Raw genomic sequence first — 16,128 nt, 5'->3', positions numbered from 1 at the left:
TATCCTTGCTGCACAGTGCATCCCGGCTCTGCATTGTTCATTACTGGGTCTCACACAGTGCTGAGTCAGGGAGACTGTATCCCCAGCAGCATGACCGACCTCGGCTCTGATTAGTTTGTTCCCCCCAGAGGGGAGGAGGACATCCAAAGCCGGCGCAGCCCCTCCGTAAGGCTTTGCTTAGCACACTCGCAGCCCAGATTTTCCGGCTCCTCTTCACAGCTCCGATCTCATTAGAGGGAGAGAAAGAAAAGTGGGAGAAGTAACCCACAATGACAGGACTGTTGATCATCAACAATTACTCAGCAGTTACTCTGTCAGCTGCACGACAAAAATGAACAAGTCCAGCTTGAAATGATTTCTGCAGGTTGGCATGCTGACAAAATGAAGTAATTTGCATGTTAATTTGATATTTTTTGAGGCTGTTTCTGTGATAAGGTTCCCCAGTGTGGACCTTTTATTTAATATTTTTTTTATATAGAAAATGTTTAATTTGCTCTGAGGTTTGGGTCACTAGTATTTTTACCATTGGACCAAAACGCATACACTGCTGCTGTTTGGAGGTGTCTTCTGCAACACGACTCCCACAATAATGATGCATACCAAATCATGCATGTTGCATTATTGGCATCTTTTCACCACTTCATAGATCTCCATATTTTTTAAAACATATGGAGATCTATATATTTATAAATTGGATAAAACTATCAAAACAACAATAATTGCAACATTGCATGCATCAATAAGATCTGATGCAAGGATGCAATGCTCCCACAGTCCATCACTTCCTGTGAATGATCCGTTTACAGCTCATTGGTCCAGTTTTATATTGGAGTGTACTTGACCTGCACTGGAATTGGTTTACAAGCAGGCCGAGACCTACTTTTCAAGCAGACATGGTCCACTTGTTTAGTGCACAGCAGGGTGCAATTGGCAACATTTACACTTCCACAAAAAAGACCACAGTACATATATCACGGTTCCTTTTAACAGTATAGAGTGTGACGAGTGTCAACAACTTTTTAATGTTTGAGGGAAGAAAGTTCTTTACAGGGCAGCTAGTCTATTTCCTCAGATCAAATGTGTCTTACCTCAGTTAAATGGTTTTAGTTGAACATGGTGAGCTGAGCTAAATAAAATCTTGTTTATCTTGGGACTCGAAATTCGAATGGTTGACAGTTTTCCAGTTTCGTAATATTGTGGGGGGGAAAAGGCATTCGCTCTTTTAATTACTCAACAGTGGAGGTTGTTGCAACCAGTAAGAGTCTCGGCATCGCACAACTCTTAAGCTCCTAAAGTTAATGAGCTACGCTCTGCAGCCAAAACAAGTGACCCAGCAGTTTTACTGTCACTGTACTTTCATGGTGATGAACCTTTTACTGGCTGCTCCACCATCATTAGTGAATATTCTCATGTGAGGGTCTTCCCTCAGACGGTGTGAGGCCTGGAGAGGTCTCGGGGAGCCCACAGCCTCTTAATAAATGGCTGATTGGGCTCAATCTGTTGTCGATAACAGTGTTGTCCTCATTCAGTTTGAATAATCGTGATTCAGTTAAAACGGCACCCAGCTTTCAAATTGTGGTCATTTCAGATGAATGAATGACAATCTGATAAGTCTGACTGTCTGGTGTGGCCACTTCTTGTTAGGGATACTACAACTATGACCTCATGACACTGATAGTTAGGGCTGCACAATATATCGCAAAAGTCTGACTGATTTGCATTTATAGAAATTCTATACAATGCATTTTAAAATATGTAAGAACAGTGCAATTAAACATGAATATTTCCTAAAAAAAAAGAGTGCAACTGACTAATATTAATGAAACAATACATTTCAGATTTTTTTTTTTTCATATATTTTCTTTTCTTTTCATGATAGTATGTTTGTCTCCACTCAGCGTAAATCTCACTATCGCTTTGGTGCAGAACTGGAATCACTTTGATGCTTGCATTGTTTTCCGCTGCGTTTCTGTTTGTTGTAAGCTGCAGCTCTGAGCAGAAGTCGCCCTGTGGGATGTAATGAAAGTCGTGAAATTTCTGATACTGTCATAATATTACCTCAGATGGTGTGTGGTCACATGATTATGACACCATGAGCTTCTTCCACTGTATGGCATAAGGTCGTAGCTATTAAGCCTCCGTCTAAAATTATACTACAATTCGCTGTCTTTCGTCTGAGATGGACAAAATTGCACAGTGCAGAATGAATTCACCTGAGACTGTCATATTTATCTCTCGACCAGGTGACTTTTCGCCACACAGCTGATCTGCAGATGCGATTTCCCGCTCCTGAGATCTGATCCTCATCGCCAAGCCCTGTTTTATTAACATTTTCAAGCACACAGACAATCCAATATAGTTTAATTTGTGTTAATTGCTGAGGGCTCGATTTGCTCTCAGAGCCACAGATTCTGGGGATGATCCTAAAATCACTGTTGTTCTTTCTGAATCAAATACGCTCTGGATACCGCAAATATTTGCGTGATGAATTCCTCCCAGCCTGCGCACACTTTATCCCCCTGCTTCGGAATTTGCTCAGGATTTAGTCACATGAAATGCTCTCATTCCCAAGCAATACAGTGGAAGATGCAGTCGCTCCTAATTTTTCGTGCCACAATGAATCTCAGGTGTCACCTGGCGACAGAAGGTTGTTTTTGTTTTTGAGTCAGTGCTGTGAGAACCGTTGCTGCTTGCTCAATGGCTTCGCAGTCTCTTTGCGTTCTGCTTCTTCCCCACTTGTGTTGTGCCGTCCTTCCTTAGGCATGGTCCACACCATGTCATGTGTGACTGGCTCACCCGCACTGCTGCTGTGTCACTAATGTTCCGGTTTGTCTTCTTTTGGCTCCCCCGTTCCCCGTGTTCCGCTACCTGCCCCGTGACTGCGCTGTCTGAGTCTCTGTCTGAGTATGAATATCTTTCTGGAAAACAATCTGTCACGACAGGAATTTGGAGAAGCTGTCATTCTTTTGTGTTTGTTGCAGTGTTTACACACACAAACACACGCTCACACACACACAATGCTGAGAGTGACTGAGGCCGTCCCATGACTGCTGCACTAAAACACACAGTGCTATTATCCTATTCTAATCATGTGCAGCTCAGAATCGGTGCCTGCCTGGTTTTTCAGGGGTTCTCTCCCATGACTTTGACCCCCCCCCCACACTTAGACCACATTTCTCGCACACACAGGCGATTTCTGACATGGTTGTCATCCTTATCTGGAAGGAAAGAGGTCCCACGGGGCATGTTAGATGCCTAACTAGTTCGGACACGTGGGGCGCGTCTCTGTTGTGTGGATTCTAACTGGTGGAGACAAGCAGACGCACCTGTGTCACAATGCGGGGCGATGCAGCTGAGCACAGCGGCACGGCAGTCTGCATGATGTTTAAACTCCTCGAAGACGAAGCGCCGACTCTTTGCCTGCTTGTAAGGACTATTGGTATAGCACAGGACGATATGCACGAATCGTGCAGAGCTCAAGGAAAATGTATCACATCCCTGAGCTGATTAGGTTTTGATCCGGCAGAAAGAGTAACGGCTCCAAATAATAACATTGGCAGGCATGATAGATTTTTATGGGCGAAACCCAACTGCAGCATCACACTGGTTCCTTCATCAAAGACCAAACAGGACTTTTCCGTCAGGATTTCCTTTAGTGGCCTCTTCCTTTTTTATTTTTTATTTTTTTGCATTTGCTGTGACATATGTCGTTATTAAAGTGTCCAGTTGTAAAGTTAACAGCATGTTTTATTCACTCATTACAAGGAAGTTCAGCCTCCAGGCTCCTGTGATCACTGTGTTTCAGTCAAGTTTGCCGAACTCTGCACATTGCAGATTTCTTGGCTGATTCAGACATAGTGTCAGATAGTAGGATAATGAGGCTGGTGTTAAATTATGTTATTTATAATGTCATAAATATCATATGATGTATATATATCACATTGAAATATAATAACATATGATACCATATATATATTATGTAGTCTTCCGAAAGTATTTTGATTATTGAACATGTACTAAATATTTATTGTTTGATTTGAACGTGAGAAATTGTTTGATTTGAACGTGAGAAATAAAAACCCCTCTGGCTTTGAGTTGAGGAGTCTAGTGTGATGCTGACCTCTGGATTTGCCCACATAAATTAATTCTGTGTGCAACACTGTGTTAGTCTTCATTGCTTGGCTCCACTGACTGTGTTGTTATTATTGATTATCATTCCAGGGGGTTCTCTTTATTATTGCTGTTGTTTTTTGCATTTTAATTGCTGAATTAATTCACCACCACCCCTCAAAGAGAAAAGCATTCATAGTTTAATCATGTTTTTAATTTGAGAAAGTGTAAATCTTACTACATCATTGACTCAGAAGAAAACACAAGAGCACTGCTGACATTTGTGTCAGTTCATATTTCCGCTGGCATCCTTGCCTCCCATGGGAATCTATTCCTGGTCAACAGCTGACAGCTTTAATCTGCGTAACATCCCAAAATCTTACGTGCAAACACAAACCACATCAAAGCCTCTAAAGAAATCATCTCACAGCTCTGCTCTCAGATACTCCGTCTCTCCATCCTCCCCTTCTGTGTGTCACGTCGCAGAGTCTTCCCTGTGCGAAGGAAATGTCCCCAAACACAAGCAGTGGTATGTTTTTTTTTTTTTTTTTTTACGTGTTTTTATTTTTTCCCCTTTTTGTCTGTGTCCTCTCTCTCTCTCTCTACTCTCTCTCTCTCTCTCTCTCTCTCTGTCTCTCTGTGGTCCAGGTGGAATCGCGGGACACGTTGAACAGCATTGCGCTCAAGTTTGACACCACACCCAACGAGCTGGTTCAGCTGAACAAGCTGTTCTCCAGAGCAGTGGTGCCTGGCCAGGTGTGAACCGCCGCCGTGCACACCTTCACCGATACATTCCTCTGCATCACTTCATCAGAGTGCCACTGCAGCCTCACACCCACAGCCACCCATGAGCTGCTTCATAATGCATTTCACGACGAGCCACTTTCATCTCCAAGCCACTAAGATTTCTCTGAATGTGGGGAATTTAGAAGTACAACTTGAAAGGGGAGTGTTTTTAGGGGACGTTCACACCCGACATGAGTTTCATTCATTCATTCATTCATTCATTCATTTATTTATTTATTTATTTATTTATTTATTTATTTCCCTCCCGCTTTCTCGGAGCAACTCGCTGACTCACTAACCACGTCCCTACTTGCTGTATCGTCCTCTTAATTGCCTGCTAATTACAGCATCGGTTGTCCCATCAGGATGCTGTTTATTGCATAAGACCCATTTGTTTCTAAAAAGGTATAATAATATGTGTGCTGCTTAAATTTAAACTGAGGCAATCTCGCCTCAGTTCCCACAACATGACACGAGCTACCCATCTTTAGCTCGCTAAACACACTGCCAGCTTCCTTTGGCTTTGATGTTTCCCTTTTCTTTTCTTTTTTTTTTGTAAAAGACCCAATTTCTAAATCAGTTTTTTTTTTTTTAATAGGGGGGGATGTGACAAACATCCAAACTGATATTTTCAGTTTTTTCTGGCATCAAAATCAAATCCAGTTCAATGGAGATAAGCCACATGCATACTCTCCCCCCCCAGCTCTCTGTAGACAATGCAGAGTTGACCTGGGTCCAAACAGCAGGGTGTGAAGAGCACTTATTGAGCTGCCGTCTGCTTGCCGAGACGCAAGTTGTACTTTTACAACAGCTGAAATCTTTACCCTGAAACTGTAACTCAATTTATATATTTTATCTCCTGATTTTCTTGTGTTGCCCCAAAAATTAAAAATCCAAATCTTGCAAATCACAAACTGAGCTGGACTAAATACAGGCCAACAGGACTGTCATTCCTGACCTGATGGAAAGTTTAATAACCTCAGATATAAAAACCAGCATATACTGTACATTTTAGAGGCTCATCCAAAAAGTCCCCGTGTTTTAGACTACTTTACACCTTGTGTAAAAATATTATCAACTTGCCTTATGTCATTAATTAGTATGGCTTTGATACAACGTCATTGTACATGCGAGGCACATTCATCCAGTCGACGTTTTTGACCATTTTTAATTTCAGATTAAACTATCAGAAGGACATTTTGGGAAAAAGTGTCTACTTTCTATTATACTTATCCACTTTGTACCATGTCTGCAGGCTCAGTATGAGTATACAATCACAAGGGGCAATTTTAGTTTTTGTTTTCCTGTGTTGACAATGGCATTTCCCACTTTCTGTTTCTTATGATAATATTTGTGGATGTAATTTACTTCGGCTGGTTTATGTATGAGAAAAGGTGATTGGTTAGGGACCAGGAGAGGATATCAGAGTAAATATGAAGTGAGAGTCTGGAGGTAAATATTACTTCATAAGGTGGCTCAGGCCCTGCCCTCCCTCAGACTGGTACAATGGTACAATTCCTTCAGTCGACTGATTTGAAATGCTAAGTGTCATTTGCCAATAATACAAGTGAATAAGCATCTTTTATTTATTTCAGTGTCTAACCCAACATTCTTCCAGCTCCACCATCAAGCAGACAACCTTGTTGTGTCTGTCTTCTAAAAACCCACCCCACACAACATCCCACCACTAACTCAATATCATGGCCGTCACTCCTCCTCTCTTTGTTTGTCTTGACAATAACATGAATCTCCTCACATGATTTCATGTTATTTGCCTAATCAAACTTGTGTGTGGGTTGTGTGAGTGCAACTCTACTCCCTCTGCCTGTTTGCACAAAGACGGCGCCTGTGTAAATACAGACATGGATTGTGTTTGCAGGTTCTGTACGTTCCTGATCCCGAGTACGTCTCCAGCGTCGGAAGCTCCCCCTCCCTCAGCCCCATCAGCCCCCTGTCTCCCACCTCCTCAGAAGCTGATTTAGAGAAGGTGACGGTACGTTGACCTCCGCCTCCGATGCTCATCCTCACCCATGAACAGAACTTCACAGCGCTTTCGTTTTCAGATGTCATGATGACACACACAATAGATGTTGATCATCATCAGGGTCTCGCCTGGAAATACGACGATGACGACGGTTCACTTTCCATTCTTTGAAAATATTCTGTCCAGTTTCACGAATCAATCGTGCAAGAGCTCTAATCTCCAGTAGTTCCCATACTAAGATATAAAGACAATATATGAACTGTCTCAGTTCCTGGATGCTCTACATATTCACACCACACAAAAAAATACTAGTTTATCCTTCAGCCACTGTCGTCACATTTACACCGACAATAATGTTTCATGCTGTAAAGGACAGAAAAGACAATATGAGGTGCTGATAAAAAAATACCTGAGTGGTTTTGTCCGAGGGCAAGGCAGGAAGGGCTGTGTGTGTGTGTGCGTGCGTGCGTATGTGCATGTGTGTGTTGCATTGCCGGGCACAATGACACGTGTCACTTTCGAACAATGCATGTCTTTTTTTTTTTGTTGTTTGCTGAGCGATAGTCCTTGAGAAAGTCTGAAATGATTCACTCCTGCGTGTGCACTCTCACCATTGTTTATGTGACGTTGTATTCAGAGCTGTCTCGGGTTGTTGACATTCTGAGAAAGAGAATGTTCAACACATATAAAAATGTCAAGACCACAATGAAGTTCAAGGTGATTTCAGTGAGACTAATAATTTATAAACAAACAAAGAGAGAATGTGTTGCAGAGGGAAATTAGCAGGAAGTTAAACCTGGTACACAACATGAAGTAATAACAGTCTTATTTATATAACTCCAATTAAAACAGTGATTCGAATTGAAAAATGCCAGAGAAAGCTCTTTAACAGGTCGTACCATTATGTCAAAGATGCAATCCTCCCACAATAAATATTGTAATATCTAATAAAACCCCTCATAATCACTTTACCTTTATCAAACATGCACGTAATTTACAAAGCATTACCATATGGAGCTCTATCAATGTTGGATATGATTTTATTGGGGTTTGATTTATTTTTATATTATTTATATTGTGTAGTGTGTATAAACTGCTGACTGTGACAGACCTGGAAGTTACATTAGTAATCAGCTGATCTGAGTTTTGTGGCTTACTTTCTAACTTACAATAAGCTACAAATCTAAATAATTTTCCCAGTTTCTGATTAGCTGTTTTTAGCGAAATGCAATCCATGGTGAGACTTTATCGGTTGCACCTCCTTGCTTGTGCAAGGGCATTTTGCTTACGTGGCGAACAAACATGTTAATTTTCCTCGCTAATCATTGATCAAATAATCTTTTCAGTTCACAACAAAGTGATCATCTCTCCTCTAAAATGATGGTGCGTGTTCAGTGTGACCCTCCGAGCTTAGCTTTGCCAAAATTTCAGTAATATTAATAGGAGATTTGATATTAGATATCTTTTACTATATAAATATTTGTGTAAGTACATTGAAGAACGCAATACTTTAATGCATGCCTGATTAGTGCGGCCTGTTTATCTTCATTCTCAACCGATGGAGGATGAAGGTGCTCGTGGTTCTTTTTTCAAACATGAATGCAAACGTGTGAAGGAAGTGAATGTGTGAAAGGGGCTATTAGAAAATGTGTCTGCGCTTTTAATTAGCATCCAAGCTGCCTGTACTTTGGTTTTCATTCTCTGTTGTAATTGCTCAAAAAAAGAAAACAGGAGATGCGATGTGAGTTCTTGAGAAGAAAATCTTTGCAATGGCCATTTAATCCCGCTGTCACTCGGTTCTGTGTAGTGATTAACTCCTGGTTTGACTTCAGGCCTTCTTTAGTGTTTTTTGTTTAGTTTTTTTTTCCCCCAGTTGTCCTTCAATAGCAGGTGCCTGCGACATGTAGGAAGGCTGGTGGTCTGCTGCATGTTGTTAGTGTGTGAAGTGACTTCAGGTCTGAACACACCGTGTCCTCGCAGCTCTTAAGGCCAGCAGTGCGAGCCATCTCCCTCAGGTGCTGTGTCTGCAGCATCTGAATGAGCCAATCATTAAGCACCGCAGGAAGCCCACTGGTCCCTAAAGAAATATGACTGTTAGCTGGTCTCCATGGAAACGTAGGGCTTGTTTTGCCGCTTTTACAAGAAAATGGATACTGCAGGTCCGTGTCGACTGCCGCCGCCGCCGCTCCACTCCAGTTTAGATGCCGTCTTCCGTTCCCTGTCCGTTCATTTCTCCACGGTTGGCAAAAGAAAGGCCCTGTTCATTTACTACTTATCTATTTAGGTCATTGCCTGTGAGAACAGGAGTGTATTCTGTGGCTCTCGACGGGGGAGGATCAGAGAGAGGGGCTGCGACTGCGGAGAAATTAAGCCTTTAAAAGTGATGCCGTGTCTGATATTTAGAACAACTAATGAAGGGAGCAGCTCACGCTCCCAGACGAGCAGCCAGGCGGCAATTATTCCAGGCAGAGGAAGTGTGCTTGGAAGGCAGAAGAGAGGGAACATTACCTCACCCGATGTGTCAACTGTGTGTGTGCGAGTGTTTGTGGAGGCGTTTTGTTTGTTTGTGTGTGTGTGTGTGTGTGTGTGTGTGTGTGTGTGTGTGTGTGTGTGTGTGTGTGTGTGTGTGTGTGTGTGTGTGTGTGTGTGTGTGTGTGTGTGTGTGTGTGTGTGTGTGTGTGTGTGTGTGTGTGTGTGTGTGTGTGTGTGTGTGTGTGTGTGTGTGTGTGTGAGAAAGTGTGCGTCTGTATCTGTCAACTCTGCACGTTTGTGTGTGTGCCCTCCCTCACACTCCCGTCTCTCCCTCTCAACCTCACGTGTGTTAGTTTGTAGTTGTATGGAAGGATGCGGCCACATTTTGGTTATTAACCCACAGGAAGGACCTTAATAACTCGCTCCACGTCTGGGTTGTTTTTTTCTTTTTTTCCCTCTCCAGAATCCCCAGCATCTTTTAATTACAAGCCTCTTTTGGTGCTCAGCACGCTCGTCTCAATGAGGATATTATCGAAATGAATGGTTCTGGGAGGTGTATCGTAATAGCAGTGCATGCAGCAAATAGATTATATGACCCTGATGAAGACGAGGAGAAGAGAAGCAACGTTTAAAGGCTTCTATTTCTATAAAAAGAGTCAGATCTGGCAGAAGAGGTTCAAAAAGCCCATGAGATGTTCAAATAATTAAAACCATTGAACACACTGCTGTGTATTTTCCTCAATACTAAAATCCTATGAGTATTTGTAAAGACGACAAAGTTCTATGGGTTATGATCCCTCCAAAACACAGAAATGGATTAGTCTAAATCTCCTATAACCACATCATCCACATATTATACATACAGTGAATCACTAGTCAACCCAGGAACTGTGTTTTTGCCTTTGTCGGAGAAAACATGAAAAAAGTTCAATTGAGGACACGCAAACTCGGAAGAGGCCAAACCTGGATCTGTCATGCTGACAGGCCACCTTGCCAACCAGCTTGCCAAAACATGACATGCCAAATAGGCTGTGAACAACAACAAAAAAACTCTCCAGCCTGATAATGCAAAATAAACAGCAAAAGTTCTTACATCCACATGTTGGTTTTAAAGTGAGGAGATGCCAGGGGCTTTCGTTGTTGTCTCTTGTTAGTCTGCAATCCTCTTATTAGCAACACCCACATCTATACAGTGACCTTACATGTATTTCCAAACTATAGCAACTTATTCCAGCAGAGATCGTCTCCATGGACCGATTGCCAAGCTATCACAGGACGTAAGTACTCCAGGTTGGGCTAAAACACTATAAGGAGCTGAAATTGTGTCTGCTGCTTCTTGATAGTTATTTGATGCCTGCAGCACGAGACAAAAGCAGGATGTATACGTGCATCTTTAAAGCAGGTCAGTTGTGCACAATAAAGCAGTAATCACCTGATTATTTACTTACATCTGTGGTTCTCAGACTTTATACAGTGTGTACCACCACTATGGCCAACCTGAACATACATTCACTTACCAAGTTTTTCTATGGGCAGTTCATGAAGGAGATACGTTTACTCCCAGTATGGTGGATGTATATTGATGATGTATGCATGCCACAGTACAAAGCAGCAGCATCCTCGCAAGCACCTCAAGTTATCCAAACAAGCTGCTGCAAGCAAGGTTATTAAGAATAACCGTTTTTGACCAAACAAGGTAAAGATATTACTTCCAACTTTGCTGAAACTCTTCTTTTTCTTCTCCTGCTTGGCAAATCTGCTGCCATAGCAGCAGTGTGCCAGCACACCTGGCTCTTAAACAGAATTCGAGGTGGCCCGGTGATTGATTTCTTGATGGTGCGCCAACATCTGCCATTGTGCAAACCCACATGTATAGCTTTTGTGTTTGCTTTGTTCCCCAGGCATTTAATTTTCAATTAGCAATAGTGCACTCAGACACCTGCTCCATGCACCCTAAACCACGGCTTTACACTGTGAAGTACACGTCTCCGTATAACATATTTCAATTTAACCTGCACATTATCATCAGAAATGTTAGTTTGAGTGCACTTAAACAAAAAAAAAATTGGACAAAGCAAAAAGATTGTTTTGACAATCAACAAGAACAGAATGTGTATATTCACAAATTATTTGAAGGGTTAAAGTTATATAAATAAAAGGGGTTGTTTTGGAGCAAATGCCCAAATGAAGCGTTGACAGTGTTTTCTTTCACGTCACTCGGGAACATGGTTTATAAGGTATTATTTTACTGAGCCAAAAATAGATTTAAACGGTCGGTAGCACCTTGGAAACTAAGAGAAATTTTCCTTCCAGCTGCTAATCGGCTCGGACTCAAAACATGCTAATGAATGTCTCCAGACTGTCCGCTGTCAAATGTGCATCCATCATTTGCTCCATGGACTTGTTCTTCTCATACGTCAGTGAGCAAGTGAAAGTGCGTTTGCTGCGAGGTTACCTTGTTCAGGGTTTCTGAGTAGGAGCTAAAGGCCAGATAAGGCAGCTCTGAAGTGTCCTGGTCTGCCTGCCTGCCCGCTGGTATTGGCAGCCAAAGTAACACATCTTGCAGGCATGGATAGTTGGCTGATTGTCTGTCTGTGTGTCTGTGCGTGCGTGCGTGTGTGTGTGTGAGGTTGGCTGACTTTTTGGCTGGCGGTCTTGCTGTCGTTGGATTATTTGGCAGCCGGTGGCTCGCTGGCGTAGCTGCTCTCTGGTCATCTGTGTGGGCAGGCACATCCTCACACCACACCTTCCTCATGCTCACGCCGACACACACGGCGCACACACATGCCTGCTCGTCCCGGCGGTGCAGCGACTACTGTGACCTTCTCTGTCTCTTCCTCTTTTGGCACCTCCTTCACCTCCCTCCATCCTCTCTTCCTTCCGCACTCTCTTCCGCTGGGGTGTGATCTAAAATTAGTGCTGGATGAACTGGAACCTATTCAATTTATATCTGGTGCCATCTCCTAACACGCAGCACCTCCTATTCCTTCCATGTCTGAGTACAGATTTTGTGATTGACTTGTTAAACCGGCTAACAGATGAATAACAAGCCTGACAGATTCAGTGTCTCAGCCCTTCAGAGCTGATACCAACAACAGTACAGATTGTACTTGAGGAGTTCTGCTTCGGGGGGGCGGGGTGGTTGATGAATTCCAATCATTGTGTGCTTGCAGTGTGTGCTCATCCCCACTGGGTGGAGCTGTGGATTGAATTTTGATTGCGCCATGTGTCACTGTCAAGGTCAAAGCAGGGTGGGCACCTGCACACAGTCTCTCTGATGTCTGTATTATTCACCGATGCGGCTAACGGAGTGCAACAGAAATAATCTTGCTGCTGCTGCTTTAGGGGCCTTCTCCTATTTTGGAATGTGTGGCTCTCTACTACCTTTCACTCTGTCACCACAGCCTGGACAGCAGCCATATCTTTGCAGAAGTCAAATATATCTTCTTTTTGTTTTTAATGGCGGTGAGGAAAGAGTCCATGGTTCAAAACTAAAGGTGTATTGATTGCTTTTTGCCCCTCCACAGCTGTCATCTAACACTGTTACACATGCCTCCTGTCCTCCCAGCATCCCTGTCAGCTCAGATTCCCGCAGAGCAGATTACCGCCCTCCATCCTCCATCCTTCATCCTTCATCCGCCTATCCCAACCACTCAGACAAGGTCCTGGTGGCCATGTCAGCCCCCGGCCCTCCAAACATCTCTCCTTTTCTCACCTCAGCTTTTCTCTTCAATTCTAACCACCCCAAGAGGTTCCTCGCATTTCGAGGCCAGCACGGCCGCTCTTTCATCTCTGGGTTTTTAGCACAGCAGCCAGTTCACCGTGCTGCATTGTGCTCTCACTCCCTTTCATGTCACACGCACAGAAAAAAAGACACAAAAAAAAACATTTTAGTTTTCAAGACTAGAATCTGGTCACTTCGGGACACATCTCGGCTCGCTTCAGATGTGTTCAGATGAAGTCGGTGTGTTTTCATTAAAGTATTTGTCTCATAGGTTTCTTCTTCTTCTCCTCACCTGCCGCCTGTTACCTCATCTAACTGCCTCAGTCGCCTGGATGAAGCAGAGTTAATATTGGATATAATAAAGAGGCAGCGGAGTTTCGTATCATCCCTCACAGCAGAGCCACGCTCCAGCTTCAGCTGAGAAAATATTGGATGGCTTGAAGGCCAGAGCAGGATGAATACTGGACATATATTAGAGGATAAAAGCTGAAAAGCAATTTTCGTTTCACATAAGTGAGGTGTTTGTGGCAGGATGATGGCGTTTAAAGCACCTAATCTAAATCCGTATTGATCCGTCACCTGCACTTTGTGTTTAGTGCTCGTGAGCCACGTCTATAAGCTAATTCCCTAAAAGTATTTATTCTTTACAGAAATTAAATTAGGATGTGGCCGAACAATATAAATCACCAAACTGAGGTAGTGTCACACACAATGTTTCCAACAGTATGAAAATTAACACATCATGTATGTGAAAAAATCATGTATGTAACAGTTTGTTTAATAATCTTAACACTTTTATGTCTCACAGTAATAAATACAAAAGTGTAAAAGTGTCCGCTGTATATACATTTTGGAAAATCAATAAGTAAGTTGAGAAGTGGTTGAAATGGATTTCTGTACAGCTTGAAGCTGAAATAATTATCTTAAAGCACCAGAAGAGATCCATGTTTCCTGTCGCCATCATTCTTTTCTATTCTAAAATAATTAAATAAGTAAATATAAAAGATGCCACTGAAATGTTTTGACAGATGCCTGTTAAAGCTGGTTAAAAAGTTGAAATAGTTAGCTACAAGTAATAAATACGTGGTTAAACATGACAGATGATCCTAAAGTACTGGGTGATATAGCGGGGCTGCCAACTATCCCAGACTGTGTGTGACTCATCGAGTCGTTTGACTTTAAACTCACACCCCCACCCCACACATTACTGCATTTATGAGCTAAACTCTTCTCTCTTCCAGGAGTGACTCACAGACCTTAATTAAAGTTTTCTTTTTCAGTGATAAACCAACATCATTCAAACACAGTGTGATCCAGGTTAAAAACTAAAAGTCAGGATTGAATAGCTGAAAAGGTCACTGGAAAGTACTTGATGAATTTAAGAAGCGAAGCTAATAGTCCCAAATTCATTAAAAAAAAAAAAAAGAACATTTAAAAATACCAGCTTAGGTTGCCATAGCACCAAGTGCATACTCCATAGGTGCCAAAACGGTGACAAAAATGTTCTGTCATGTTCTCTGTATACAACATCAGCATAAAATGTATTCCGTATGAACACAAATGAACCTCAAAACTTGAGCTGATTTGACAGGACTTTGTGACAACATCACACTAAAGAGATTTAGAGTGATGGCGAGCCAAGTGTCACTGCAGTAATAGTTATAAGATTGAATTTCACACCGAAGGGGGAGCGCTCGACGCTTCTTCTCGATTACAATGAACCAGTGAGGAGCGACGGAGACAAATCCCTGCAGCTCTATAACATGGAGAATGCAATTTCCCGAAGCAAGAGGTATTTTTCAGCAAGCGGGCAGCTGGAGGTGAGCGGCACAGGTAGAAAGGGACGGACCACCGGGAGGGAAGAGGAGAGGCGTCACACTTGATTGGACGCTCAGATCAGGTGATGGTTTGCTTATGTAACATGACAGTGCAGGTTTTCGCCTTCTAGTTTATTGATCGTCGCACCAACGGAACGCACAGTAAGTCACGCGTTTCCCACCGATTACGAGCTGCAAGCAAGTGACAAACAAGATAATATTGGCAAATAACTTTGAAGAAATAAGAGGAAATCCTGCCTTCTCAGCTGATGGACCGCAGGCCCCGTCTCATGTGGTCTGTGTGGGATGTGCGGCGGCTGATATTTCCTCGCAAACACATCACACCAGATTTAATTACAGGGAACAAGAGAGACTGTTTGTTCTACATTTCCAGGAAAGAGGACATGTTTTGACATCTGTAGCTGCTCCTTTCTGCCCAGGTGTGTGTTGCACATGTGCACCCAGGTGTGTTGGAGATTATATTATTTTTTTATTTTTTCCCCCTCAGTCTTCGCTGGTGGAGAATCCTGCTCATCTTTTCATGTTTAACCTCGGAGCAGGAAAGCCAGCTTGAACAAGTAATTAGGAAGCAACTAGCTGGAAATGTAATGGTGCTGAAGTGCAGTTGTGTGGGTGAGGGAAAGAGCTTACGTTTCTACATGCGGACATCGTTCTCTAACAGCTGTGCCTCAGATCTCACATTCATCACCAGTAGACGCTCTCATGGATCCGAAGAACTTTTTCAGCTCCATTCCTTATCCTCTTTTCCTCCGCTTTAGATTTTTTTTTTTTGGTCTCTGCCTCCTGTCTTTTTCTCTCTGAGAGGCTTGTTTTGGCAGTAACAGATTGGCCGGCCTGCTCAGCTTCCCCGGCTGCCAGTGTCTGGGCCGCCTGTGTCGGTGTGGGTCAGTAGCTGCAGGCTGTTTGTCGACTACGCTGGGAAACGGCGAGAGAGAGAGAGAGAGAGAGAGTGAGAGGAGGAGGTGTGGGGGTGGGTGTCAGGAGGACAGCAGACAGTTGTTTTGGGCTTGAGTCTCTCTCCTTCTAAGCTCTTCACTGTGACTGTCGCTCTTCACTGCTCTTCACTTCACTTCCCCACCGGCTCTTGACATGTCCTCTTCTCCTGGTCAGAACAGCCACCCCCCCCACCTCCCTTCTCAATGGTGACTCCCACACACTCCTCTCTCGTTTTCCCTCTGTCTCCATTCTGATAATGCTCCTGTATTTGCCTCCAG

The 16,128-nt window shown here is 43.0% G+C and overlaps 1 protein-coding gene across 2 annotated transcripts in view; it reads left to right on the top strand.

Moving 5' to 3' along the window:
* The window catches only part of oxr1a (oxidation resistance 1a), a 75,606-nt gene that overhangs the window by 33,911 nt on the left and 25,567 nt on the right, over window positions 1-16,128 (top strand). For both annotated transcript variants that reach the window (XM_080500898.1, XM_080500897.1), the window contains exons 3-4: window positions 4,759-4,866; window positions 6,776-6,889. In XM_080500898.1, coding sequence (XP_080357024.1) covers window positions 4,759-4,866; window positions 6,776-6,889 — 222 coding nt within the window. The remainder of the gene's footprint in view (window positions 1-4,758; window positions 4,867-6,775; window positions 6,890-16,128) is intronic.

The sequence above is a fragment of the Blennius ocellaris genome, assembly GCF_963422515.1.
Source record: "Blennius ocellaris genome assembly, chromosome: 8".
Lineage (NCBI taxonomy): Eukaryota > Metazoa > Chordata > Actinopteri > Blenniiformes > Blenniidae > Blennius > Blennius ocellaris.
This window is presented reverse-complemented; position numbering and strand designations above follow the sequence as displayed.